This window comes from Acanthisitta chloris, unplaced genomic scaffold (genome assembly GCF_000695815.1).
Source record: "Acanthisitta chloris isolate BGI_N310 unplaced genomic scaffold, ASM69581v1 scaffold18165, whole genome shotgun sequence".
NCBI classification, from domain to species: domain Eukaryota; kingdom Metazoa; phylum Chordata; class Aves; order Passeriformes; family Acanthisittidae; genus Acanthisitta; species Acanthisitta chloris.
The window spans coordinates 24,771-52,392 of NW_008674474.1; the positions used below are offsets into that span (position 1 = coordinate 24,771).

The 27,622-nt window shown below is 38.1% G+C and overlaps 1 protein-coding gene across 1 annotated transcript in view; it reads right to left on the reverse strand.

Annotated features, from left to right (window-relative positions):
• Positions 1 to 4,855: 4,855 nt before the first annotated feature.
• Positions 4,856 to 27,622, reverse strand: part of DCHS2 (dachsous cadherin-related 2) — a gene marked incomplete at its 5' end in the record, with an annotated part of 41,115 nt that continues 18,348 nt past the window's right edge. The window contains 6 exons of the mRNA XM_009075362.1: positions 4,856 to 7,482; positions 9,018 to 9,156; positions 12,358 to 12,644; positions 14,149 to 14,279; positions 17,762 to 17,913; positions 19,394 to 19,605. Coding sequence (XP_009073610.1) covers positions 4,856 to 7,482; positions 9,018 to 9,156; positions 12,358 to 12,644; positions 14,149 to 14,279; positions 17,762 to 17,913; positions 19,394 to 19,605 — 3,548 coding nt within the window. The remainder of the gene's footprint in view (positions 7,483 to 9,017; positions 9,157 to 12,357; positions 12,645 to 14,148; positions 14,280 to 17,761; positions 17,914 to 19,393; positions 19,606 to 27,622) is intronic.

Consider the following 27,622-nt stretch of genomic DNA (forward strand, 5'->3'; position numbering starts at 1 on the left):
AGGTCTCTAGTGCCAGGGATTCTTGTGGGAGTACCAGGGACACACATATGTTGTCCATTTCTTCCAGGTGCATTTTTTGTTCAAGTCCCACTGAAATCAGTGAAAGAAAGTCTTGGGGTGTTGGATGAGAATCCATTATTTTCAAACCCTTTGAAATTCAAAGAACTACCATTTGTTAAAAGGGAGATGCTGCAAATAAGTCTACACCCAGCTCCATGGGGCTTGAGACAGGACTTTCAGAGGTCAATGCAAACAAGTCTGACTTGCCACTCATTTCTTCTGGTTATGGCACCAGTAACAACATTTTAGAAAGTCTTTTGAATTTCCCATTTGAAGGTTTCCAACAAAATGCTGTAGGCATATATAGGTAACAGCAAGGTATTCTTCCAGGTTAAGCTAGTGAATGGGCATCATCTAGCCCCATTCATTCTGAAATGTCACCTTTGTACAACAGCTACTGTCAGTTGACCAGCTCTCACAATCAACAGCTTGATTTCAATTTCCTGAGACTTCTGAGAGCTTTTTGTAGGGAATTAGCATGCAGTTTTAGGAAAGGTGACCAGGGTTGTGTTAAATACTCTAAGCCTCAAAAGAGGTGTCAAATATAAGATTATTTTCAAGAGGATAAGGTGACATAGACATGACTAACAGTTTTAAGTGTACTTTGTAGTGAGAAAATCCTTTCTTTTAACCATGATAGTCAAGAAATCTGAGTTTTCTAATTGGAATGAGATTTTCAACTTATGTTTTGAATACCATGATGGATCCCTTCAGTCCTTTACTATGACATCTGCATTTTCAAGCATGTGGTTTGGCATTTAACTCTTCATCCAGTACAGGACTTGTTTGGGTCAGTCAAACATTTATGCAGTAACAAGGCAGCAATTGTAATTTTTGTGACTATCATCAGCTAAAGGATTTGGTATTTTCTACACTGCTCATGTAACTCACACGTGTCACGAAACAGAATCATTTTTCAATTCTAGCCTTCCCTACTGCCTCTCACTATTCCTTACAGCTGCTCCTCTATTATTTTTTACACATTTTAGAAGAAAAGCATCTGATGTTTTATGAGGAATAGCCCTAGCAGCAATGTAAAGTGCAAGTCTAAACCAGAAAGTTTTACATCTTCATTCTTCCCTTCTATAAGGCCCCTTTTCTTTTGCTTAGGCATCCACATTTTTTTCCAATGTTTTCAAAATGTTGTATATATTTATGAAGGAATTTTCAAAGCCACCAAGAGGATTTCAATGTCAGACTGCAGCTCTTTTGAATGAGATACGAACATCCAAAGCCATATACACACTGAATATACATTAAACTTTCTATATGTGCTAGCAAATGGCTAACAGAGCTAGCAACTATGCGACACCCAAAAGTATACTCAATTTGATGCAGCAACACTTTAGTTATTCCAACCGGATCATCTATAGGGAACTAAGCCACATACTGCCTTAGTGAGTTGGTTTTGTTGTGTCAGATACTAAGAGCAAGAAGCTGCAAAGCTATTCCACTTGCCAAGTAAGCCAAATTCTAAATATAAACCTCCCACCACAGTATATTCAATTACAAAGTTGCAACTGTCTCCCATTCCAATTAGTGTTTTTACAGGATTTTAGGGAACACCACTCTTTATTCTCAGCCAACCAGAGCAGTTCTCTTCCTGCAAGGATTCAATTCCTCTGTGTCCTTCATCCCCAGAGGTCAGTTTTCAAGGAAGAATGTAGGGAGAACCATTGGGAGGGAGTCTAATTCCAATGGCCCCACATGCCTGTGATGGCTAACTCGATTGCCAATTGGTCTTTGACTCCATGAGTTCTAGAAATATAAAGCCATATGGGCACGACTGTCAGTCTGGCGCTAGCTGATACTCTAGTAATGTATTTTTGTCAGGGTAGCATTTTCATAGTTTATAGGTCTCCCAAAGAGAACACTCCAATACAGTTCTTCATGAAGCTACATGTCAGTTTTAGAAAACAAGTGACATACAGCACAGAGAATGGATGGGAACCAAATGTAAATAATAGTAGGGATCATCAGCACAATAGACTTAGCAACAAGGGTTCAATTTTATCTAAACTATTTTTATCTAAAACTGCTCTAGGAACAATTCCTGTCTTCAGCTGAAGACAAAATACAAACTAAATATGGACTTGTATAGGTGACTAGAGGTTTTAGTATTATTTTAGAAGAATAGGTATATATTTTTATAATCTGTAAATGATGGGTTCTCTAAAAATACGAAGGTTTTTCCTCTTTGCACAGAAATCTGCTTGAACATCAATATAATGATTACTACCGGTAGATGGAATTTTTATATCCATTTGGTAGTGATTTACACCAGTGTTTTCAAGGCTGCCAACAAGCAAATCCAGGAGGCAGGCAGCCAAAATTCCAGAAGAGACAACTGTCTTTTATTTTATAGCTTATGCTTTTTGAGCTTAATATGATTTTCCACTAACAAGTTCTGTACCTTCTCCAAAGTGCTAAAACTGGTGTGCAGAATTGCAAAGTAACACAGCCTCTTCAAGGCAAGCTAATATTAAACTCATGGTAAATTATAGAAGTTATACTGTTTACTTAGGGGAGAAAAAAAGAGTAAGGTTAAAGGAACTGTACATGATTTATTGTAGACACTTGTTTCAATGGTAATATTTTTTAGCTTAACTATATACAACAACAATATATCAGCTAAGTGTTGTTTCCCATTTGATACAAAATGAACAATACATAAGAGACAAGGAAAAGTTTGCTGTAACACTTAATAGAAGCAAAAAGGATGCAATGGTTATATCATGCACTTGGTAAATAGGATGCAAGCCATACCTAATCTTCCTGGAAAGGCATTGAAATACAGCTGCATTTGAAGGAGCAAAAAAAGTGCACAAACAGAAACAGTTTTCTCACTTTTCAAGAACTCTAGGAAGTGGGCACACATTAGCATGGTAAGGTCCAAATATTGTCCTAAATGTGATAACGGATGCTTTCTAATGCTAATAGCTTTAGAACACTTGCAACAGTAGTATTAGTGAAGAAAAAGTTACTAATTCATTAGCCTAAACTATACACAAAACAAAGTCCTAGCTACTGGCTTAATATCTGTCAGTGTGAAGGATGAAACACAGTTTTGCTGTGCAAAGCCTTTATTCTTCCACTGATCATGTGTTGAAAAGATGACCCCTATCAGGATAGCATGTACTCATTGATCCTCAGAGCAATAGCTGCCACTTGCTCATGACCATCTGAAACTAAAATCAGATTAGTTAAATTGTTGACTTTATAGAAAAGGTAGTTCTGTGTGCCTCCTGAAACTATAACTGCACAAAACTGAGCACTCAAAGAACACCAATCATTCTTTTAGAAATTACTTTACAACTTAAGACATGTAAGTCAAAACCAAACAGGCTGTAGACAGCATAATGGAAGCACAAAGAACAAATGTCAGCTTTAAAAGAAGCTCTCTTGGATAGCAGTATGGATCCTGTTGCATTTGCAAGGTGTAGAGTGTCAGAGTAGCCTATGCACAGTAGGTGTAGCCTCAGAAATAGGATCTTCTTCAATGACAGGCTACAAACCCACAGGCTGCAAATCTTGACATGCATGCCTGAGGAAATGCAGCCACTGCACACATGATACTGATCCCATGAAATTACTCAGCCTAACCACACTGTATGCTTCTCCTCCACCTTTTATGATCTGTACAATATATACCTCTGTAGACATCCAACTTGTAGCAGATTCTCAGGCACCAATTAGACACTTTCCTATAGTCCAGTTTGAATTCATATGATGTAAAAGACTTTTAAATACACATTGAAGAATAAACCAGAGATATTCTAGATGTATTTTCTGTGTTATTTTATTGATCTGATACAATATACAGTATACACAGCACGTGCATATGTCTGGATATACACACATACACAAAATGCCATGTGTATGATACATACAACAAACAAGGCCAGATTACCTGGTCTTGCAGAGATCCTTCAATCAGCACAGGATGAAAGACCAGGGTGGAGGCATATAAGCCCTTCAGAACTGTAACACTCTCTATTCCTACAGCTGCCTGAGGACCAGGACAACTTCTGTAATAGGACAGAAAACAATAAGTATCTCGTTGAGATCTAGTAATAGAGAAGACTGTTGCTTTTATCTTACCACTGGTTATTCTGTTACCCAAGGCTGATCCATTATTATTCAGATAATCATGACTCACTGGCTTTAAACCAGGAGATAAACTAAAGGTGCACAGAAACTTATAAGTGGGATTCCACAGCTGGGATCCCTCAGTGGGATTCCTCCAACTGAGGAGCCATATCAGATGATGGAAGTGCACCAGGCTCAACAGGTGAGCTGTGAGAAGTCTGAATAAACACAAGAGAAAGAGCTCAGTAGGAATCTGCTTTATTCTTTGCCCACCACCCCCAAGCCTACTGTGCTTACACATCCCTCTACTAATACCACAACAGAGGCAGTCAGAACCCATCAGCACGCTAATTCATTTTTTTCATAATAAAAATTACTCCAATTTATTTATTATTGACATATTTTACACTAAAAACAGTAAAATTGGTCAAGTTGGTTATCAGGCACCTGGCCGTGTGTTATACATAGAAAACCACAATTGTTGTGAGCTGAAAGAGGAGAAGCCTCATGGTCTTACAGTGTATTCTCAGAAGAACAAGATGTATAGTTATCAAGTTTGTGGCAATTTTATATTTTAACTTTTTCAGCTTCGGAAATCAGAAAGAATACTGGTGATATAGCTCTGATAGGCATATTTTACTGGTTAAAAATAACAAAATACATTTAAAACCATATTTTTTATCATAAAATACTGTCAGTTAATAACCTAGACCTGCATTTCTTCCTCTGTTAAAAGTTCAGAGCTTGGATCAGTAAGATATGTTCCTATCATTTTCCCATCAGATGCTACTGGAGAAGCAATAGGCATCTGCATAGTAAGTAAAGAGAGAGGAGGAGAAAAACTTGGAGTCATGGTTGGTGGAGAGTATCCAAGATTATGGATAAGGGGAGAATGAAGGTATTTATTAAATGATTGCTCTGATATTACATTTGGCATTCTTGGTGGCACTGTCCTTATTCCAGGCTGTGCTACTGATGTTATCAGGGGAGGAGGAAAGACGAAAGATTTCTTCTCTTTAGGGAAGTTGTGAATGTGCACATTTTCATCTTTCAGTTCTGCGATGTCATTAAACACTGAGGCAAGAGGTTTAAATCTGGGTTCCCAGCTGAGCACATAATCCCGGTTATAACCACCTCCAAGATCATCATCAGAGGTGCAAACAGTTGCAAGTGAATCATACCCGAAGTCTTGCCTATCTGACATTAGGACATACTCTTTTGTGAGGTCTGTCATTATGTCTTTCTCTTTTATTCCAATTTTCTTAAGTGTTTGAGACAACATTTTATGTGCATAGGCTGTGTCACAGGCTTCTTCTCTGATTTCTCCTTGAATGGCCTCCATGCTCTCCATGCTTTGCATGATAGCCACAACATCTGTTTCTCCAGACTGACAGGAGAACTGATCAGACTCTCTTGGGATCCCTGAATCTGGCATCCTTGAGCCGTGCCCACTCAGTGCTGAGCCGGCACTTTTTCTGCAAGGATACTCATTGATCCTTTTGATTTCTTCATCCTCTGCAGTTTCTCCTTCAGCAGAGCCATGGCCACTAGAGTCTGAATGCCTGCAGGGGACACCATCAATTTTCCCCTCTTCAATTCCTGCTAGGCTCAGCCAGTCTGCTATAGCACCCATGGGTAGCATACTGCTCTCAGTACTTTGGATTTTCTGGCAGTCCTTATCTTCTCTTACTGAATTCACATCAGTAGCTGAGGAGGATACTGCTGCTTTTTTCACACAAGCATTTATCAGACCTTTCTGCTTATATCTCAGAATAAGTGCAGTAAGGCTGACTGCAAGCAGCAGGAACACCATTGATGAGATGGAAACACTAATGGTCAGGCTGTGTGCTGATGCTATGAGATCACTCTCAGGAGAACTGGAAACATTTACAAAAACAGTGCATACTGTGAACTTTGACTCAATTTTGGGGCTATGAGCTCTTACCAACAATTCCAGGGTATCATCATTCTTTTTTATGCCATTTTTCTTTCTGTGAACAGTCTGAGTCAAATAAATATTACCACTGGTTTGATTCACAGAAAAGTATGGAGAAGGTTTTAGAAGGGAGTATTGAATGACTCCATCCATTCCACCATCACTGTCTGATGCTGTCACTCTGCCAAGCAACTGGCCTGCTTTGTTCTTCTCAGGGAGATTAAAGAAATAATGTTCTTGTGTAAACACTGGGTCAAATTCATCTCTCCCATCAATATCTACCTGAACTGTAATGGTAGCCAGTGAGTCACCTTTGTCTTTTGCTTGGATTATGAGACAGTATCTATTCTGACTTTCATAGTCAAACATTTGCTTTGTATGAATATCTCCTGTCAAAGGATCAATGAAGAACACGTCATGGTCTCTAGGAGCTTCACGATGAGCCAAACATGAAGACTGAATGGAGTAGGTAAGGTGCCCATAGGAGCCTTTATCAAAATCCAGTGCATAAACGGCACACACAAAAGAAAAGGCAGGCAGATTTTCACTGACAGTGCAGCTCAGACTGGGAAACAAAAACAGTGGGGCATAATCGTTGTCATCTAGGACGCTAATAAGAACCATAGCAAAAGCCACATTTTTTACATCAGCTCCTTCATCTGTAGCTTGGATGATCAAAGTGAATTTCACAGTATCCTCATAATCCAGTGCTTTCATCAAATCCACTGATCCTGTTTTCCCATCCAAGCGAAAATGTCCCCTGTCATTTCCAGAGATGATAGCATAAGTAATCTCTGCATTAGTGCCTGCATCACAGTCATTTGCTGACACTTCAGTGACATGACTACCTACAGGGATGCTTTCTTTGACATGAATATGGTACTCTGGGCTGCTAAATACTGGAGCATTGTCATTAACATCCAGCACAGTTATTAGCACAGTGGCAGTTGAATTCAAGGAGGGTGTTCCATGATCAGAGGCAAGGAGGACCAAATGGTGAGAAGAAGCTGTTTCCCTGTCAAGAACATTGCTCAAAACAAGACTGCCAACAAGTTTGTAGGATGTTTCTGATCCCATGACACTTGTTTTCACAGAGAATAGATTCTCAACATTGCCATCGATAATAGAGTATTCAACATAAGTGTTTTCATATGTCCAATCATCATCAGTGGCTGAAAACGTGAGGACACTTTCTCCAACGGAGGTATCCTCGCTCACGCTGATGTTGTACAGTACCTTTGTGAACTGAGGAGCATAGTTATTTACATCTTCTATGTGCACCTCTATGGAAGCAACAGCACTCAGAGCAGGACTGCCACCATCTGTGGCTTCTATCAGGAGATGAATAATGGAATTATTTTCCATGAGTGTCACTGGTCCAATAGCAAACACAGAACCTGAAAATAAAACAGAATTAACAAAAGCCCACACTCCACACTCACTGAAGCAAGTAAATGTGATTCCAAAAGCTGAATCTAATCAGCCATATTTGAAAATTACTCAACTGTAATGGCCTCACACAACAAAGTAACTCTCTTGCATCCGATCAGCCATATTTGAAAATGACTCAACTGTAATGGCTGCACACAACAAAGTAACTCTCTTGCATCCAGAGACTCGTCAAGAGCTCAATGTCTGGATGAACATCAGTGACAAATGGTGTTCCTTAGGGGTCTGTATTGGGACCCAGTACTGTTTAATATCTTCATGAATGACACAGATAATAGGATTGAGTGCACCCTCAGCAAGCTTGCAGATAACACCAAACTGAGTGATGCAGTTGACATGCCTGAGAGATGGGAGACCATCCAGGGGGATCTAGACAAGATGAAGAAGTGTATCCATGGTAATCTCATGAAGTTCAGCAACTGAAGAAATGTGTCCATGGTAATCTCATGAAGTTCAGCAAGGCTTAGTGCCAGGTTCTGCACATGAGTCAGGGCAAACTTTGATACCAATACAGGCTGGGGGATGAAGGGATCGAGAACAGCCCTGTGGAGAAGGACTTGGGGGTACCAATGGATGAGAAACTGGACATGAACTGGAAATGTATGCTCGCAGTCCAGAAAGCCAACCACATCCTGGGCTATATAAAAAGCAGCAAGGCCAGCAGATTGAGAGAGGTGATTCTCTCCCTCTCCTCCGCTCTTGTTAGACCCCACATGGAGTACTGCGTTCAGCTCTGGAGTTCTCAGCACAGGAAAGACATGAACCTGTTGGAGCAGGCCCAGAGGAGGGATGCAAAAATGATCAGAGCATTGGAGCCCCATTCCTATGAGAAAAGGCTGAGAGTTGGTGTTCTTCAGTCCAGAGAAGGCTCCAGGGAGACCTCACTGCGGCTGTAAAGGGGGCTTATAAGATGGATGGGGACAGACTTTTTAGAAAGGCTTCTTGTGATGGGACAAGTGGTAATGGTTTTAAACTAAAAAAGGGCAAATTCAGAGTAGATGCAAGAAAAAAAATTCTGATAGGGTGGTGAAACACTGGAACACATTGCCCAGAGAGGTGGTGGATGCCCCAACCCTGGAAACATTCAAGGTCAGGTTGGAGAGGGATCTGAAGAACCTGATCTAGTTGAAGATGTCCCTGCTCATTGCAGGGGGGCTGAACTAGATGACTTTTAAAATTCACTTCTAAACTATTCTATTTTTTTAAGAAATCATAGCTAATGCTGTGAAGCCAAGGCCTACCCACAATGATGCAGTATTTGCATTTATACCAGCTAAAACATACATGGTTCAGGGACAAACTGAGAACTCAGTCTTTGATGCAGTTGGTTCTCCACTGAAAATGCCATATTTAGCCAAAACATATGATGGACTTTGGTCACCAAAAATTTCCAGAACTCAAGTAATCACTGGCAACAGGTGAGGAAGCAACAGGACTCTTCAATTTACACTGAAAAAATAATAAACTGTGTTTACAGACTCACCATTCTTGTGACCAATGGAAAAGCCCTCAGAGGGAGAGAGGATTTTGTAGGAAATCATTCCATTATGCTCAGTATCCCTATCCATGGCAGAGAGGGTCAGAGCAGTGGCATCCATAGAAACAAGCTCTGGCAAGCTTACCTGACATATAAAGCAAAATTACAGTTTTGATAGAGCTTAAAAAAAGACTTTCAACTTAAAAAATACAATTGCCTTTATTTGATCTTATTAGAAAAAACACATACAGTTCCCAGCTTTGGGAAAAAGTTTTACTTACCCGTTTTCTCCTGGGACAAAACTACAGAGCTGAGAAATTGAAAACTACACCTACAATACAGCCAAAATTCACAGTAAGCTTTAAATGGTAGTAAAGTCCATTTAGTTCATTATGACATTTTGTTCAGACAATAAATGAATCACTTTTTACAATAGTACAGTAATGGACTGCAACTAAAGGCTTTTCTCCTTGCTTTCAAAACCACCTTCATTTCCATACATAGAATACAGTCTGCACCCTGCAAATTCCAGCATTAGAGCACTTAATCACCACTGGATTATTCCTAGAATTTAATTATTCAAAATGCTCCCCTTTTTCTTCTAGGAAACCAAAAAGGTCCATTCCCTTCTTAAGCAGTTTAATTACTTGAAGTCCAGACACAGCACTTTTGTGACCAAAGTTTCCTTCCACCTTATAAATCTAATTTCAAATGAATAGTATGATATAGCAGCTACCTCTGTCATAACTGGAAGTGTTAGTTTAAATAACTTAAACAAGAGAAATTATATGTATATAGTACCCACATATATATATTAAACTATATATGAGGAGTATAAATATGAAAACACTTGAAAGGACAATAAAAGGGTAAAAATACAGGATGATGAATAGGGAATTATACATATCATCAACCAAAAAGAAGCAGTGTATCTTACTCTCCAAGCAACACATCAAAACATCAGGACTGCGGAAAGAGAAGCTCAGCTGTTTACATTAGCATATTCAATAGAGCTATGCTGTTTGGCATCAGTTAATAATGCTGCCTGTAATGTCTGCTCTGGTCTACAAAAAAATTCCTAGCACTTGCACAGGCAAGTACTTTCCTAAACTATTCTCCAAAATCAGACACATATGAGGGTTGAGGAAAACTAAGGTCTAAAAATCACTTGAGCATTAATAGTGCATTTTTTCCAGAATGTAGATTTATGAGTTTAAGTGGGCAATTTACACAAATCCTGACAACTCTGGCACTTGAAAGTTTCACAGGTGCCTACAGTCTGTCCCATAGGTATCTAAGTGACTAAACTGCTGTGCCTGCATATGCTCAGAGGTTGAAAATTCTTTACTAAGCCAAATGTTTAGGCTTATTTCTTGACTAAATCTGTCTGAGATTTATAAATGAAGCATTATTAAATCCAAGTCTTCTGTGGTACCTCATATTTTGGCTCTAAGGAAACCCACCACACACAAAAAGCACCAAGTCAAACAGCTCAGTTCATAGGATCACAGAAAGTCTGAGGCTGGTGGGCACCTCTGGAGATCATCTTGTGCAACCCTTGCTCAGAGCAGGGCCACCTACAGCAGGGTGCCCACGATGCTGGGACAGAGACTCCATAACCCTTTTGAGCAACCTATGTGAATACTTAGTCACTCTAAGAGTCAGAAAAGTGGGAAAAACCAGAATTTCCTACATTTCCTGTAGAATTTGCCTGGCTTGCCCACCTTTACTGCCTCCTACTAGTAAATTACACATATTGGTAAGACCCTCCCAGAACCTTCCCTTTTCCAGGCTGAAATATCCATGGTCTAGGCTCTCTTGGGCCAAAGCCAAAGCCGTGCAGCCTAGCCCCACACCAACAAGTCCTAAGGAAACAACTCCTCTGGCAGTCTATCTTTCCTTTGGCAGCTTTATTGCAGCCAACCTTAACCTGAGGCTCCAGGCTTTATCTCTCTGCCATCCTGAGCTCAAACTCCAAGCTGCTACTTGTGCTGAGCCTTGGACCAAGCATCACAGCCTTAGGGCTGATGAAGTTCAGGGCAAAACCCTGATACAGGTCTCACTGCGTTCAGCCTTGGTGTGGCCTCACCCTGAGTGCTGTGTGCAGTTCTGGACCCCACAATTTAAGAAGAGTGTGAAGGCCCCTAAATGTGCTTAGAGGAGGGCAACAAAGCTGGTGACAGGGCTGGAAGGTATGTTCTACAAGGAGTGGCTAAGGACTTTGGGCTTGTCTTGTTTGGAGAATAGGAGGCTGAGGGGTGACCCCATTGCTCTCCACACCTTCCTGAGGAAGGGAAGTGGAGAGGGAGGTGCTGAGTTCTTCTCTGTGGTACTCGGTGTCAGGACACATAGGAATGGTTCAAAGCTGTGCCAGGTGAGGATCAGAGTGGATGTTCAGAAGCATTTATTTACTGAGAGGGCAGCCAAACACAGAACAGTCTTTCTCAAGAGGAGGTCAATGCCCCAAGCCTGCCAGTGTTTGAGAGGCATTTGGACAATTCCCTTAACATGCTTTAGCTTTTGGTCAGCACCTGGACAGCCAGGCAGTTGGATTAGATGATCTTTAAAGGACATTTCCATCCCAAAATATTCTATCATTCAATGATTCTATTTTATATAGGCTCCAATTCCTTTAATCATCTTAGTGGCCCAGAGCTGTCCATAGTCACTAACTAAACCAGCTTTGTTTCACTGTTGGACACCCTGACTTCTACAACAGTACTGCAGTTCAAAAGTCCAAAACCTGAGCTCTGTACCCTGCTCAGTCTAGCAGCGGATGCTGGGGAGGTCAAAGCTCTTATGCCTCACTCCTTAGACGGGTGCCATCGTGGTAAGGCAGGGTTACACATTACAAACTGTATGTGCATAACCTGCCACAGGGGCATTTGCTACACCTCTGTGGACCTGTGTAACTGAAAATGAAGAAATTCATGCCATAGTATCAGGGCCAGAATAAATGTACCAACATTTTTACCAGTGTCTCAGAAGAAGGGTGTTCTGAACACTGGACCCTGCTCACCAAACTGGTTTGAAGTATATCCAGTAAGCCCTAGTGATGAATGCATGGTGTATGGAATACAGCTAGCATTCCCACCACTTGCCTTCTAAAGTCAGAAACCACAAACATGAAAACGGAACAATTCCCTCAGTCCTTTTAGCAGAATTCTTAGGAAGGGGCTGGGGTTCCCAGAAGAGCTCTGCTCTGTTTCTGCTCAGTAATAGTTTGCAGAGACCTTTCTTCTCAGTGCTCAAATGCATTTTAAAGACAAATATAAACAAACACTCCTACTGTTTTTCATCATATATGAAAAGCATCACATTTCTTATTTATTTCTCATATTCTCACCTGATACAAATCCTGAGTAAATACTGGTGGGTTATCATTGATGTCCAAAACAAGGATGGTGAGTTCTGCTTCTGTTTGATGCACAGAATCTGAAACTATGATTTTCAGCTTGTATACAGCAATTTCTTCAAAATCTAATGGTTCCACCACTGTGACTACGCCAGTGTGTTGATCAATGGCAAATTTCATTCCAGCACTATTATCATAAATAAAAGCAAACTGAAGTGCTGGCCTGGAGTCTGCATCACTTGCTGACACACGAGTAACAATAAAACCAGGCTGGGCATCTGAAACAGCAATTTTCAGAATAAGTCATAGCTAAAAGATGATTTTACAATTTCTAAAGATTTTTGCCAATATTGTAATATTAAAATATTGGATATATGTAAACTTTCTGTACAGCTTTTGATGTATTTTAACTTTTTAAAAATGTTTTACAATAAGAGCAATATCCAGAAATGCTATGGAAACAGTAGTAAATTTTTCAAATATATGTGCTGTATCCCAATTTTCACTTGGTTTTTTTTTAGACTTTCCCAGATCCAGTGGAGTCATAACTGCTTCTTCAACAGCAACAGCAACTTCCATGGTTTTCCACAAGCATTTAGGTGTCATGAATTTATTAAACAGTGTCATAAATTTCCACAAGAATATTTAACTGAGGCACTGGAGATCCCTGTACTCTGCAGAACCAGCAAATGCAATACTGAAGCTTTTCCAAAGGAGGAGAAGGCCACTACAGAGAAACAAGACCTACATGGCACAAAAATATTAAGAGCTCAAGGTATAATCCTTTGAGACTGAGAAACTGGATACAGACAGCTTCTGTCTTGAACCAAATTGACAGAACCAGTGATTGCAAACTGAACCTATTAGTGATCATTTAACAAAGCCTGGAAATAACTGAAGCTAAACCATTTCCCATTTGCCTGCCTGGGGCATTAAGCCTCAAAAATACTGTGCCATGTCCTAAAGCAAGTGTTCTTAAATACAATACAAAAAGCTAGGTAACCAGTAGCTTACTGCTGCTGTGCATCCATGACTCCTGTACTTGTCATTACAAATGGGAGCTAAATTCAGGAAAGGCTAAAATGTATCAGTAGAAAGACAGCCTTGATATCTTTTGTCAATGGGAGTACTGGGATTTCAGCACCTAAATCTTTATAAATTTTCTGCTGTGTATCTTAATGCAATCACATGTGTGATGCCTGTATTTGAAAATTACAGGCTCCTTTAAGACTCAAGATCTGGAAATGTTCAGCTAATGTTACACAACATACCAGATGTATGCTGGGATGAGAACTCAGGAGGTCCTGGGTCCTTCTAGTCATAATCATCAACTGGATCAAGCTATAGAGTGTTTTAACACTTCATTCGAATTTACAGAAATTATTTCTTTCATCACAGTGAAGTGCAAAATGTCTCATTTCTAGCAATGCTTGTTTTAACACCAAGCATTTTTATTGGATAGAAGCAGAAATTGAAGGCATCCGAAGGACACAACACTGGAGTGCAAAATGAACAGATTACAGATGTATTTCAACAGATTTTTTTTCCTCATTCTGAATTGCCTATGGTTTTTTTTCCAAACTATTCTTAAACACAATGTCTAAAGATTACGAATAATGCCTCTGAGAACAAAAGCAGATCACAATTTGCTTTGATATTTCAGCATTAATACATCTATTATCCCTTTTACTACAGTTGTTCATTTACACAAATCACTGAAAGCACTAGCATTATCTGACAATTCCAAGTCTTAACAAAACTTAGCTGTACTATCACACTTACTTTCTGGGACCTCCACTTCATCTAGTGGTTGGACAACTGGAGCGTTGTCATTAACATCCAACACTTGTACCCTCACAATACTTGTAGCAGAGAGTCTGGGGCTGCCTTTATCGGCAGCTTGTACAACCAACCTACAATTAAAAGAAGCAGCAATTGTCACTGTTGGTCAGAAATCACTACATTATCCACCCCTGTTATAAGCAGGGGAAATTTTAAAAACAAAAAGATTAGCCACTTCTGTTTCTCTACTGCAACTCTTAAATTCTGTATTTCTGTAAGGTTGAATATCCAGAGTTTTATTTTTAGGTCTTGCAAGAAGAATGTCCATGAGATTCTACATGGCAAAAATATTTCAAAATCATAAAAAGAAAAGGAAGTATTCATCTGTATTCATTTCACCCAATTTCATACCAAATGTAGGTGGTTAAACAACTCTTTCAAATAAAACACAGTTCTCCAGTTGGTAATTCAGAGGAGGAATTAAAACTTAAATACTGAACTATCCTTTGGAAGAACCTGACTCTCTTTGTTGTTTATAAAGGGACAGCAGGGATGTGAAAATGGAGTAATATGAAAACATCCAAAGTAATATTCAGCCAAAATGCCTGCAGAGACACAGAATTGCTCCCCATTACATTATAAATGCAAATGATTAAGTGAAAAACCCCAGTACATGCACTATTTGACAGTGAAAGCTCCCACTGATCTTAGCAAGGCCAGAATCTCTCAGTGAGATTAAGAAAGTGCATATATGCTTCCATTTTACACTTGCATAAGGATGGGTAGTAAATTCTGTAAACAACCCTTTGATTTCCATAGCAGCAAAGGAAATGGTAAGTAACAACCTGATAAACATGGATAAAAGGGTGTTTATTCTCTGTGGGAACTAGCTTCTGAACAATAAAAAGTAAATGCTTTTTGTAAACAAAGATTATTTGGAAGACTTCACCACTCCCCAATATTAAATTTATCCAGAAGGGAATTAAAAATCAAATCTAATTCATCAGGTGTTCTAAAAAAAAAAAAAACAAAAGAAAAGAAACATCAAGCTATGCAAAAGGATATACAAGTCAAAGTTGGGCATCTCAATTAAATGTTGCACCATATTTTCTGGGTCTCCTTGAAGTTCTTCTGAATGTTTTATTTCTCTCTCTTTTTTTAAGTCACAGTTTCTGTTTGAAGTGTCAAACAGATGTTACTTCCTAAATGTTCACGTGACAATATGGAATACCAAGGCTGTAATTTGAGCTGTGGATTGCAGCACTTCCATTCCTGAACCACACCAGCTCTGCTCTGGGTGTCCATGTGGTTTCTGATGCCAGCAGAAGACAGAACTTGAATTGCAGGCCAGTGTTCAATCAGTGATCATGCATAATTCCATATAGAAAGCGTGTTTTTTATAGAATGAATATTGGTAAGGCATACATATGGAAATATTTTACTAAAAATAATCACTTTCTAAGGTTTCAGGAAAAAACTCTCATAAAAACATCTTAGGCAAGGCATTAAAATTAATGTTCAATCAACACTTGCATTATAAGTCTTATTATAAGGGACTTAGAACTTCTGGGAATGAAAATGTTCAATTTAGATAAAATAAACAACTCCTTGCAAATTTGATAGAACCAATGGTAACATTTTGAAATCAAAGAGGAAAACAGTTTTGAAAGCTTCTTTTGCTGTTCACTTTTCACCTAACAATGTGCAGATTAATAACTTATTATAAAGAGAAGGAATATGAAGCTTCAGATTCCTTGAACAAACTACCCATTTAAAAGGCTAGGATTTCAACATAAATACCAAAATAAATCCAGCTCCCAGTTAAAGACAGATATGAGAATTATTCAATGTTTCACAAACAGTAAACATTCTTCTTTTTGAAGGATTTATTCCAGTTATTCTTTTAAAGTACTAGTTACAAACAAAATGTATTATGTTATTTAAATGGCTAAAAATGAGAACTGATGTTTTTGATTCAGTGCAAAACTGAAAAAATAAACTAAAAAATTAAGTGTTCTGTATATTAAGTCAAACCGAAGTGTTTTCTTTAGGGCATTATTATCAAATTACACTGATACCATGAAATCCCACATATTCTGCCAATCTTTTGATGCGGCTTTCTTCAAGTTATTCTGATTCATAAGAATTCTTATTGGATGTTCAAAATTTTGAGGTCCTGGAGGACAGGAAAACTTGCAGATATTTTAACTGATGCCACAACCATATAGCAATAAACCTGCAATTTCTACTAACACAGTTACCTACATTTTTTGGAGATTGAAGTCATTAAAAAGGGTCTATTTAATGTATCTGCATACTCATATTTTCTCTTCAAGGCATGATTTTTTTGCTTCATAATTTCAATTATGGCATGACCTGTAAAGAAAAATTGTCCTCTCCACTTGACCACAATCACCCACACTTTCTTGAAAAACAGAAAAAAATGAATACTTAGTGCCTGAGAACTTATGGATGGAAAGCATTTACAAAAGCATCTTTCTCAGATTATAGAGAAGAAAATTTGAACTATATTCTAATTAAAAGCCAGAAAAGTTTAAGTCTTTTCTCTGTGTCTTTACATGTTTATAAAGGATGTTTCCAGAGAAGGAATGGCTGTACAGTTCTTAATAAACTAAAATCCAGGAACTGTCATTGCTCCTATAGTGAATCATCACACTCATATCACTAAAGTGTTGCCATTGGTTAAACAAGACTGTATTACTTTCTCTACATTTGTTAAGCACACAAGAATCCATAGTACAAATGTGCAGCTCTAGTGCTGCTGTCCATGCTGTCTGGCTGCTGCTCAGGCTCTGCGGGTAAAGGACATCAACAGCAGACTAGGAAATATGTAGCATGATGTAAGGGACCTTTAAGAAATGTTTGTTTCGACATTGCCAGGCTTCGATGGCTTGTTGTGGGGCAAAGGCTTGGCTGATTGCCTCAAAGCTTGCTGAGCCACAGGATGCCTCTGGCCATGGAAATCCTCTAGCTGCAGAGACAATGAGGCACCATTGTCCACCACCCAAATCCTACAGCTAACAGATAACGACCAATATCCCCTCCAGCGCCGAGATAACGAGGCACTATTGTGCACCGCAAATCTCTGGCCAGAGCTGAATATAGGGACACTCACGAGGCATTCTCTGGGAATTGCTAAGAGCTCACCCCACAACTCAAGGAGAGCTGATCAATGCCAATGAGTGCCCTGGCAGAGCCCTATACAAAAGGACCAGCGTCCAGAGTGACGGTGCACACGCGTCACTGAAGATAAATGACTATGGATCATCAGAAAGCTGCTGGACCTATGGTGGTGACTATCCCTCTTCTACACGACTTTGGATCATCTGGATCCATGGTGGTGACTCCCTCTGCCTTGGCATACCAAATCTTGTTTACTTCTAACTATCCCCCTTCCCTGTTTCTAACTTTCCTATTGTCCCTTCTCTCCCTGTTGTGTGACCAATGATAAAGTCTCACTCCCTAATAGTATTTTGACCTCATTTGTGTCTTAATTCATGCTGGGGGAATCAATTGAACACCCCCAAGTCTTATTGGACCGGGACATATGAACATTCCCAAATTAGAGTAAACGGGAACCTTGCATACAAACCTGTAAGATGCAATGTTTTCATGATCTAGGCCTGTATTAGTTGCTAGAATTCCTCGTGCTGAATCAATTAGAAATGTTGCATTTTCATTACCAGACAAAATTGAGTATTCAGTTTCTCCATTCAGCCCACTGTCAAGGTCAGTTGCAAATACCTGTTTGGGAGCAAAATTGAGGCTTAATTAAAAATGGCAGAATGTGATTTCAGAAAGAAAAAACTTATACTACAGTCATTTATTTCTAGTTACTTTACATTCAACTGCACAGAATTAAATAAATCCTCATCTTTGTACCCAGTATGAGTGTCATGTGAGGTCACAAAGTCTGCTCATGAACTGCAATGGGCTGCACATAAATGAGTAATTTGAAATTCAACTACATAAAATGCTTGGGCTGAATGCAATTATTTTACTATTAGATTGCTGTTAGAATGCTGTCCCTGTTTAATACATAAAAATGCATTAAAAAGTACATTAAAATCTCAGTGGTACAGGACTGGCCCTCAAAGTATTGCTGCTATACAAAACAACAAAGGATAAAATAATTAGACTATTTAGCTTTCAGAGAATGCAATGTTCATTAATTACCTTTTAAAAATACAATCCAAAAAATGTAAAAAGGGCAGAGGCAATCTATAAAACCAAGAGAATAAATAACATTCATTATCAGTGAGCAGGTTTCTCAAAGATTCATCTGACTCTTTGAAGAGTCATCTTTGCATTTTTGTCTTTGTATTGGTTGCTGAACAAGCACTACAATGAGTATGGGATCCAAACCATTGCAGGGGCAACCAGTCAGATTGAATAAAGGAAATATAATAGAATTTATTCTGTCATAAAATTTTGACTACACATCTGGCTTGACTGCCTTTTGATTTTTCTCCATTCCTGGACATGTTTCTTTAAATACAGTGTCCATCAGTTTCTAATCACTTTGCCCTAAAGGCTTTTGTAGCTTTCCATTTATTTATTCTCTAGAGAGGGAATATCTTTAGTACCTAACATGACACTCACTATGACCTGACTTGCAATGCAAGAACATGTTCTGTGGAAATTATATATACTTCTAGTCCAACTGATGTCTTCTTTTGCTCTAACATGGCCAGCTGGAAACACTTTGGGAGAATGGATCCATTCAGAGGAAGAAGTGTTTGCACATTTAAATTAAGACAAGCTGTTCTTCAGGCATCAGATTTTAAACTGAACACTTGGGTTTGACTCTACTAGTCTGATGAGCAGAAAGTACTCATTTTATTGCTATAGCCCTTTCAGTAGATTCATTAATGCAAGACCCAGCCTATACCATAACCAGAACCAAAGCTTTGAATGGTATTTTTCAACTGCTTGAAGAAACAGAATTTTTTTTACAAAATAATTTGAAGTCCAGCTGCACAACTATTAAGAAGATAAAGAATTCTCTTTCAACTTAACAAACTTGAACAAAAGATCTTAAATGCTATCTAGAAAAAGTTAAATTCATATTTTAGCAATCCAAGCAAAGTATTAGCAACACCAAGAACCCCACTCTCAGTTTTTTCAGAGGTAGTGGTCCAGAATAGACCTAGCAGGAGTGTAGTCATGAACAGACTTCTTTTTAACTATAACACTGGGCTTGGGAAGATATATTTCCACTTACCTGTAGGATGTCTGTTTTAGGACTTTGGCCTTCCCATACTGATGCTTTGTAATAGTTTTGCTCAAATTTAGGTACATTGTCATTCACATCTTGAATCAAAACTGTCACTCCACAGAGAGCTGAATACAAGCTGTTTTCAGCCAAAACTGTAAGATGGATTTTGCACTTAACTTCGTAATCAAGAAACTTTGGTTCTTTTACTGTGATTACACCTGGTTTATTAAAAAAAATGAAAAAAAGTTTCAGACGTGGCACATATATTCAGGAAAAAACATGTATATATGCAGTTCTGAAATTCCTAATATGTATTGTCTCCTCCACTGAACACATGGCAGAATTCCAGCAAGCTCTGCACCGTGTCCTTCCTCTACCTAACATCACCCTCCTTGTACTAGTTACTCTATAAATCTTGGACAGCTAAATTTTCACCGACCATCTCCATCTTGGCAGTTTCCTAATAGAAAGCCGATTTACTAGTAGAGGGATAGAGAGAAAGAAAGTCTGTGTGTGACGTGTGGTCCTTGGCACGTGGCTGTGTCAGAAGAGACTCTCTACCCTCACCTGAGACTGGCTACATCGAGCCCTTCATCTACATCCAAATTGGGCAACATCTGTATCACTTTCTGTATCTGACTGTCGTAAAACACTGACTTCTAATGCAGCGAGTGCCTTCCCTCCAAATGTTATTCTATCAAAGATAATCAATGAAAATTATTCAGACTACAAGCACAACTAGACATCTCCACATTAAACATGAAATGTCCTGGAATACCTGTGTTATTGTTTCAATGTTCTAGGTAATATAATTCCTTATTACATCTAAGCATCAAACATAGTTAATTTGTGTATTAATGTCATTAGAATTCAAATTAAGGTTTGCATGGACTTTTCAGTAATGATGCCTTGAATATCTGCAGAATAAGAACATATAAGAATCCATCTACTGTGGCTCTCCAAGCTAGTGCTTTTTAGTTTTTATTTTTTAACATAAGCAGCAAGGTTAACTGTTGCTTATGGATCTGTGTCTTGAACATAAAGATTTCAACGATGGCAGATGGCCTCTTTTCATCACAACACTTAAAAATTATGACATTCTGTATTACAGAGAAAGCAAAATAGGCAGTAGCAGAAGTAATATACTTCAAGATGACAGAGAGCAAACTGAAAGACTCTAGTGTAGAGTGGAACAAATAACCAAGTTTGAGGAGGAATATGTGAAAGAACCAGAGTTGATCATTCTAGAGCAGTGCACAAGAATCAAAACCAGGGTACGAGTCTTCAAATATGTCTATAGTAACTAGGTTAAGAAATACTAAGTATAAAACATTTCAACAAACATTCATATAAATATGAATAAAAACTTTCCAACTGCCAAGACTTGTGCACACTGTTGAGGGGGTTTGCAGAATCACTATCCCTGATGCTCTTTAAGAACAGGACAAACTTCTGTCAGATTTTGGCACAACTGATTCTCCTACTATGTCAGAGGACAAACTAGTTCATGCCTTTGAGGCACTTCCTACTGTACTTTCTATGACTCCACAGTGCACTAAATCCCTCCCTAATGGTTGAAAGACTTCTCCAAAGTGTGGTTAATTAATACCAGTGCTTGAAAATCCAGGTAGAGCAGAACAGATATTCAGAATACGTAAGACAGAAATGACATCCATACAGTTCAAAAGACTTCTGCTGTAGAAAGCAATGGGTAGAGAACTACTGGTGTCAAAATTAATGCAGAGGTAAGAACTGCTCTTAAAAAATCCTGAAGAGCTGTACTTCAGTTAGTGTTTTCTATAGAAGAAAGGAAACAGAAGAAACCACAATGGCTCAAATGTCTCAAAAGAAGACTTGTGACAGATTCGCTGCTATCGAAATTCCATTCCTGTTTGTGAAGAGTGCTTACGAGACTTAAAAGTATTGTGTAACCATTTTTCAGCCTAGCTTGATAAAAAAAGGAATATCCCATTTGATTTTTTTCAGGTGATATTAGAGAAGTTTCGCTTTCTTGGGGATAAACTCATCGGGGTCTAAGATGTTCTTTAAGACTAATCTCTTTAGCTTTATTTCAGTGAAATAAGAAGGACTTGAAAATCAAGAGTATGCACTTTAAGCATCCCTCATCTAAACCAAACAGAATATTTTTAATTGTCCATCAGCATCAACCATGATAGCTTCACAGTGGTAAGCCACTTGATGCCTGGAGACATCAGGATAATCACAGATTAAAACCTCCAGAAACACAGGGAGAAAGCCATTTGTTAAGAGTACAAACTATTTACACTATTTCTGAGGAAAGCTGCTTATGCTGTCTATACCATCCCAGAAAGACTACAGCTATACTATATACAACTATACTGCAACTCTTTTGTTGCAGATGTTTAGGAGCCAAGAGTCAACCAGAGTAGCTATGCTCTCTTACATGCCTTAGATGAGAATATGTAAATGCACATGGGGAACATGCTGCTCTCCTGGATCTGAAATTCCTGACTGAAGAGCAGGTGAAAGCACACCTGCAGAACAAAAATACAACCACAAAATATCCCAAACTCAAAAAACTTGACTTCAATGCATGTCAAGGTTTGCCTGAAACAAACAGCATGAAACTTAACAAGGGTCTAATGCTTCCTATATTAGAACTGTTTTGAAGGACTTAGTTTATTGAGTTTTCGGGCAACTTTATGATGAGAAACAAGACAGAATCTCAGCTTGGATCACAAAGCAGTAGTTTATCAACTCCCAACACCTGGTGATCAGTAGTTAATCAGAACTGAGTGTTTTAAACAAGTATATAGGTGTTCAATTTCTTTTCACATCAAGTTTACAATAGTGCAGGTCTCTCCACATGCCTGGATTTACTAATGATCTATTCATTGTAATGGGAGAATTACCTATGTAGTAGGGAGTACTCTAAGATATTTAGCCCTTGTTTTTGTGATAGGAACTTGCTCATGCTCTAAAACACACACAGACACTTGAAAAAATATAAAAAGGTACCTGTAATGGGGTGTATGGAGAATATGCTTTCCTTGTCATTGAAGATTCTGTATTTTATGTCTTCTCCTGTAAATTTGTGTTCATAAGCTTCTACTGTTAGAAGTGATGTACCTATGGAAGCAATAAGGCGCTTTCACCATGTCCACTTTAGAAGGTTTTATTCTAAGTTTATATTACTAGTATTAATAGCAGATGCACAGCTATATACTAGGTTAGGTGCTTATTCATGAATTAAAATAGTAGACAATCAAAATAATTCCTCCACAACATTCACTGTATTACAAATTCATAGGCAAGGCACTGTCTGTCCCTCCTCATCCAGTAATTTACACATCTGATAACAACTTCATCAACTGCCTAAATAAAATAATGAATTTTAACTTTTCCTAATTGCAAACTCACATGTACCAATGGAATTCTCTGTTACCTGAAGTCATATGTATTCCTTTTATTCAGATTATGCTCTCTTTGGTCATTTAAATCTCACTATTTCATGAATGCTTTTAAGGGAAATAATCCCTTTCTGTTTTGTTCATCATGTTACCCATAAATGACCACAAAGAGTTTGTTTTCTCCATTTATCAGAATTCAGTTTGAGGTTTTGAGCAATACTTAAAATGAAATATTCTTTAAAATTTTAATTCTCCACCTTTTGACAAAGATAATGAAAAGATGAAACAATGTGTCTAGCTATGTGTAAATTCAAGCAGAATCCAAATTCCATGAACAGAGCAATAATTTAATATAGAATGCAAGAGCCATGAAATAAAAATCCTGTTTGTAATAGGATTGGAGAGAAAACATGGAACTGAATAACTTAGCCTGGCCAGAATCATCACATTTAACAAACATGTAGCAAGTTTAAAAATTATTATCAAAATTTCCATATAATTATTCTTTCCAAGTGAGTTAGGAAACTGTTTATCATATATGGCAATTGATTTTAATGGTTTTAATTATCTAATTTAATTGTATTTGATTCTATGCAGCTGTGATGGAGTGAAGCAACCTGAACTTTCCCAAACATCATTAGAGACCACTCGCTATTTCATTACATTACAAAGGGCATGCTGTTCACACTCAGTGTCCTGGATGTCAGAGGAAAATACTTTAGTGCAAGAATGAGAGGAAATGCAGTTCTTACAACTATCTGATAGCCTTTTTATTTTAGCATTGTTAAGTAATGCTTCTTTTAAAAATGGATTTTTTTTTTATTTTAATGGTTTACTATTTGCTCTCAAAATCTGACTGTCAAAGCAAAAGTGTGCCAGTTTTGACAGATGTAATTTTCTGAACTTGCCAATATTTACTAGAAAAGTTCTGGAAGCAAGATCTATCTGTCCAATAGGTAAACACTGATATAAACGTTGCACTGGGATTTTTCAGGAGCTAAAATAAGGACCCATAGGTTGAATTTTCATTGCCAAGCAACTTTGATTTGCTAGAGAAACCTGCAAGAGCAGTCAAGTACAGTATCCCCAGAGCAGAGTTAAAGATTTTTAAAAAATCAAGGTCCAAAGAATGTAACTATTTATCTTTTAATGTTGTCAGCAGTCTTTTTGTTTGCTTGCTTGTGTGTTTAAGAAGAAAAACTATCAGAAATAAAAATATCAGCAGCATTTCTACTTGAAACCTTGTTTTTCAGGGGTTAGGTTAATAAACTGTTGCTCTGGGTCCTGAAATCCTAACCCTTCAAGCTTCATATTTTTCATTCAGTTAAAATTGTTTATAACTTCTTTTTGGCAGAGAACAAATTTCTTGCATTTCTGATACCTTTCACAGAAAATTATTCCTCTAAAGAGTGAATTTTTACAATTCATTGTCAAAACTTATGACCAAACTCTGAGGTCTATTGTGACATAAATGGGCCCTATACCAATAAAAAGCTAACGACAGTGCTCATCTGCTTGACGGGCAGTTTCAGTCATATATGACTCAAGCACAGCTTCAAGCAGAAGTCACAACATGTACCACTTATCATGGAAAAAATTGAGACAAAGGTAGCTTTTTGCCTGCAGTGCACACCAAGGATGAGATCAGCACTGAAGCAAGAGCAAGGAAGGAGGGAGATCGGGATCATAGCAGAAAGCAGTCAGATTGGCTTGAAATGCTATGCAATTGACTTCTGAATTAGTTAAGAATATTAGAAGATGTGAAGAGTGGTGTAAAATGTTTATATTTAAGGTTCTTTCATTTTAACCACAGACAGCCTGAGTGCATTTGGAAGTATCTTAAACTGTTTTAAACAGCCTACACCTAGGTCTTTACATTATGCCTATGGACTTGAAACTGAAACATGGCAGCATGAACAACATTTGCCTACCTGATTACAGAATGTTATGGGGTTGGAGTGGACTTTAAAGATCATCTAGTCCCAACCTCCCCTACCAAGGGCAGAGATACCTCCAACTAGACCAGATTGCTCAAGGCCTTATCCAACCAGGCCTTAATCACTGCAAGGGTTGGGGCAACCACTACCTCCCTGGGCAACATGTTCCAGTGTCTTACCACCCTCACAGTAAAAAATATCTTTGTAACATCTAACCTAAATTTTCCCTCTTTCAGTTTGTACCCATTACTCCTTGTCCTATCACTACAGCTCCTAACAAAGAGTCCTTCTATGGATTCCCTGTATGTCTTTTTCAAATACTCGAAGGTTGCTATGAGTTCTCCATGCAACCTTCTTGTCTCCAGGCTGAACAGCCCCAAATTTCTCAGCCTGTTTTCACAGGGAGGTGATCCAATCCTCTTATCAACTTCATGGTCCTCCTCTGGACTTGCTCCAACAGTTCCACATCCCTTTTATGTTGGGAACACTGCATAAGTACTCCAGGTGGGGCCAGATTCGTTCCAAAACATTTGCTGTATTGTGCCTTAGGGCGTACATGTTTATATATATATACATATATATATATGTGTGTGTGTGTATGTCCTAACACCAGAACTGAGCTATTGTATCACATTGTTTTCCTTATCTCTTCAGTACTCACTATGGCAGTCACTTTTCCCCTCCTTTGCCATCTAACCCAGGTTCATCCTTGCCATTATTTCTTGAGACCTTAATTGCTTATGAAAGGAAAAGCTAACTGAGCACAAAGAGATGACTATTCAAGAACCATCTGGACACAATCCTGTGCAATGTGACCCTGCTTGAGTAGGGAGGTTGAACCAGATTACCCACTGTGGTCCCTTCCAACCTTACCCATTCTGTGATTTACAGAATAAGAGGCTACATATTTAATATCTATTAGGAAAAAAAAAAAAAGGAGTCATCAAGTTTTACCAGTGAATCTGTCTCCAAGGAATTGTTATGGAAATCACCATTCGACTGAAAGTTTTGTGAATAATAAAGGTTCCTTATCCTCTGACGAGCATAGTAACTTGATTATTTATTGACTGGCTTCTAAGTGCCCACTGGAATACAGTTTATAATATTTAAAGACATTAAATATTCTATATTAAACAAAAAAATAGAAAAATGGGGTTTTCTGAAGGTCATTAAACTTGGAGGTCAAACACTTAAAGAAAATCTGACCACAAGGACCAGTTCCTCAGGCACTCACCCACAACTGACAGGTTTAGACTACATTAGAACTAAGGACCCTTGGCTTTGGCTTTTGTAATTTATACTGTTCAGATTTTTTATTCTTTTTAAAATAAACTTAGCATTTTCTCCCTCTATTAGTTAAGGTAGCAATAAAATTCAGAGGAAAAGCCACGTTTATTAATACCAGTTCTACAAATAATCAGTACATAATGTAAATCTACCCCGGACTGAACACACTGGTACTATTCACATTTGTAGGGGTCCCAGGATCACATATATCCTATAAGCTAATTTCTGTGAGCATTTTAATTTTAATCATGCTTTTTTTTTCCCACTGAAATTAAAAATATTTTATATTGATGTATGCTTATATATACAAGAAAATACTATAAACAGAGCCCAAATGGTATTAGCATTTGGTAAAATCTCTCCTATCCTTAAAAGAATTTCTTAGCAAATAGACTTATTATTAAACACAAACTAACATTTTGTGATCAAACCCTCCTGTTTACCCTGAAGCTTTGCTAAATTTCCTTTAATCAAAACAACTTAAATTGAATCTTAAGTACACTTTCTATAGGTTGAATGGCAGAACATGTGACTATGGCATTCTGACACCACAGTTCCTAGAAATATTTCTGTAATTTCAAACTGGATTTTCAAGCCTGGCCCAGGAACATATCTACACTTATGAAAATCCAGGATCAGAGCAGTTTACCTATTGCCATAGAGCCCTGATTTTTATTTTCTTTCTTTAAAGCTAACAAAACCTTTCTTCCCTCTTTTTTTTTTCTCTTAAACAGAAATTTGAGTGCAGGATTAATGCAGGTTAATCCCATCTTTTGTGAAAAGACTGAAATCCCAGGGCCTTGACCTTACACCCCTGGGAAGCCTGGCAAACAGGTTCTCCTGACACTTTCTGAGAAGTTGAGCCTGCTGCAGCAAGGGAGAGACAAACTGAGAGCCCAGACCTTGCCTCTGGAAAGACCTGGGTCTATTCACTTAGGATGGAGTGCCCCATACATCACTGCAATTGACTTTCAATGGGTAGATCAGTGAAAAGACAGAAGAGATTAACACACACTGCTGTGACATCTGAACTGTCTTCTGGATGTAGCAGTTCCCCCAGGGCAATCTCCCCTTTGCAAAGAAATGACACATAATTAAATACTGTACAGTGCTGACCCTAATAAAACAGTGCTTGGAGGCTTTGGGATATCTGTGACTCATGTGCAAAGGAAAAATTCAATTTCAGGGTGTCCAAAACCACTTGTAAATCTTGGTCAAGTTTATGGAATAAAACTAATTTTTTAAGGTCAGGACAAACATGCTTAGGGAGTAAAATTATTTTTTTTTTGCATTTGTAACAGAAGCAATAAATAAATAAATAAACACAGAATAAATAAATAAATGAGCACAGAATGAATAAATAAATAAAGAAACACAGAATAAATAAATAAATAAATGAGCAGAGAATTAATAAATACATAAACAAACACAGAATAAATAAATAAATAAACACAGAAGCACTGCATTAAAAAATTTAAAAAATTTAAACAACTTATTTAACAGGTTCTGTTGTCAGTGTGATCAGTACAGAGTGAAAGGGAAATAAATGCTCCCCTGCTTGAGCAGACTTGAAGCTACACCTTTCATATTTCAGAAGAATGTTCTAACCACCAGGCTAC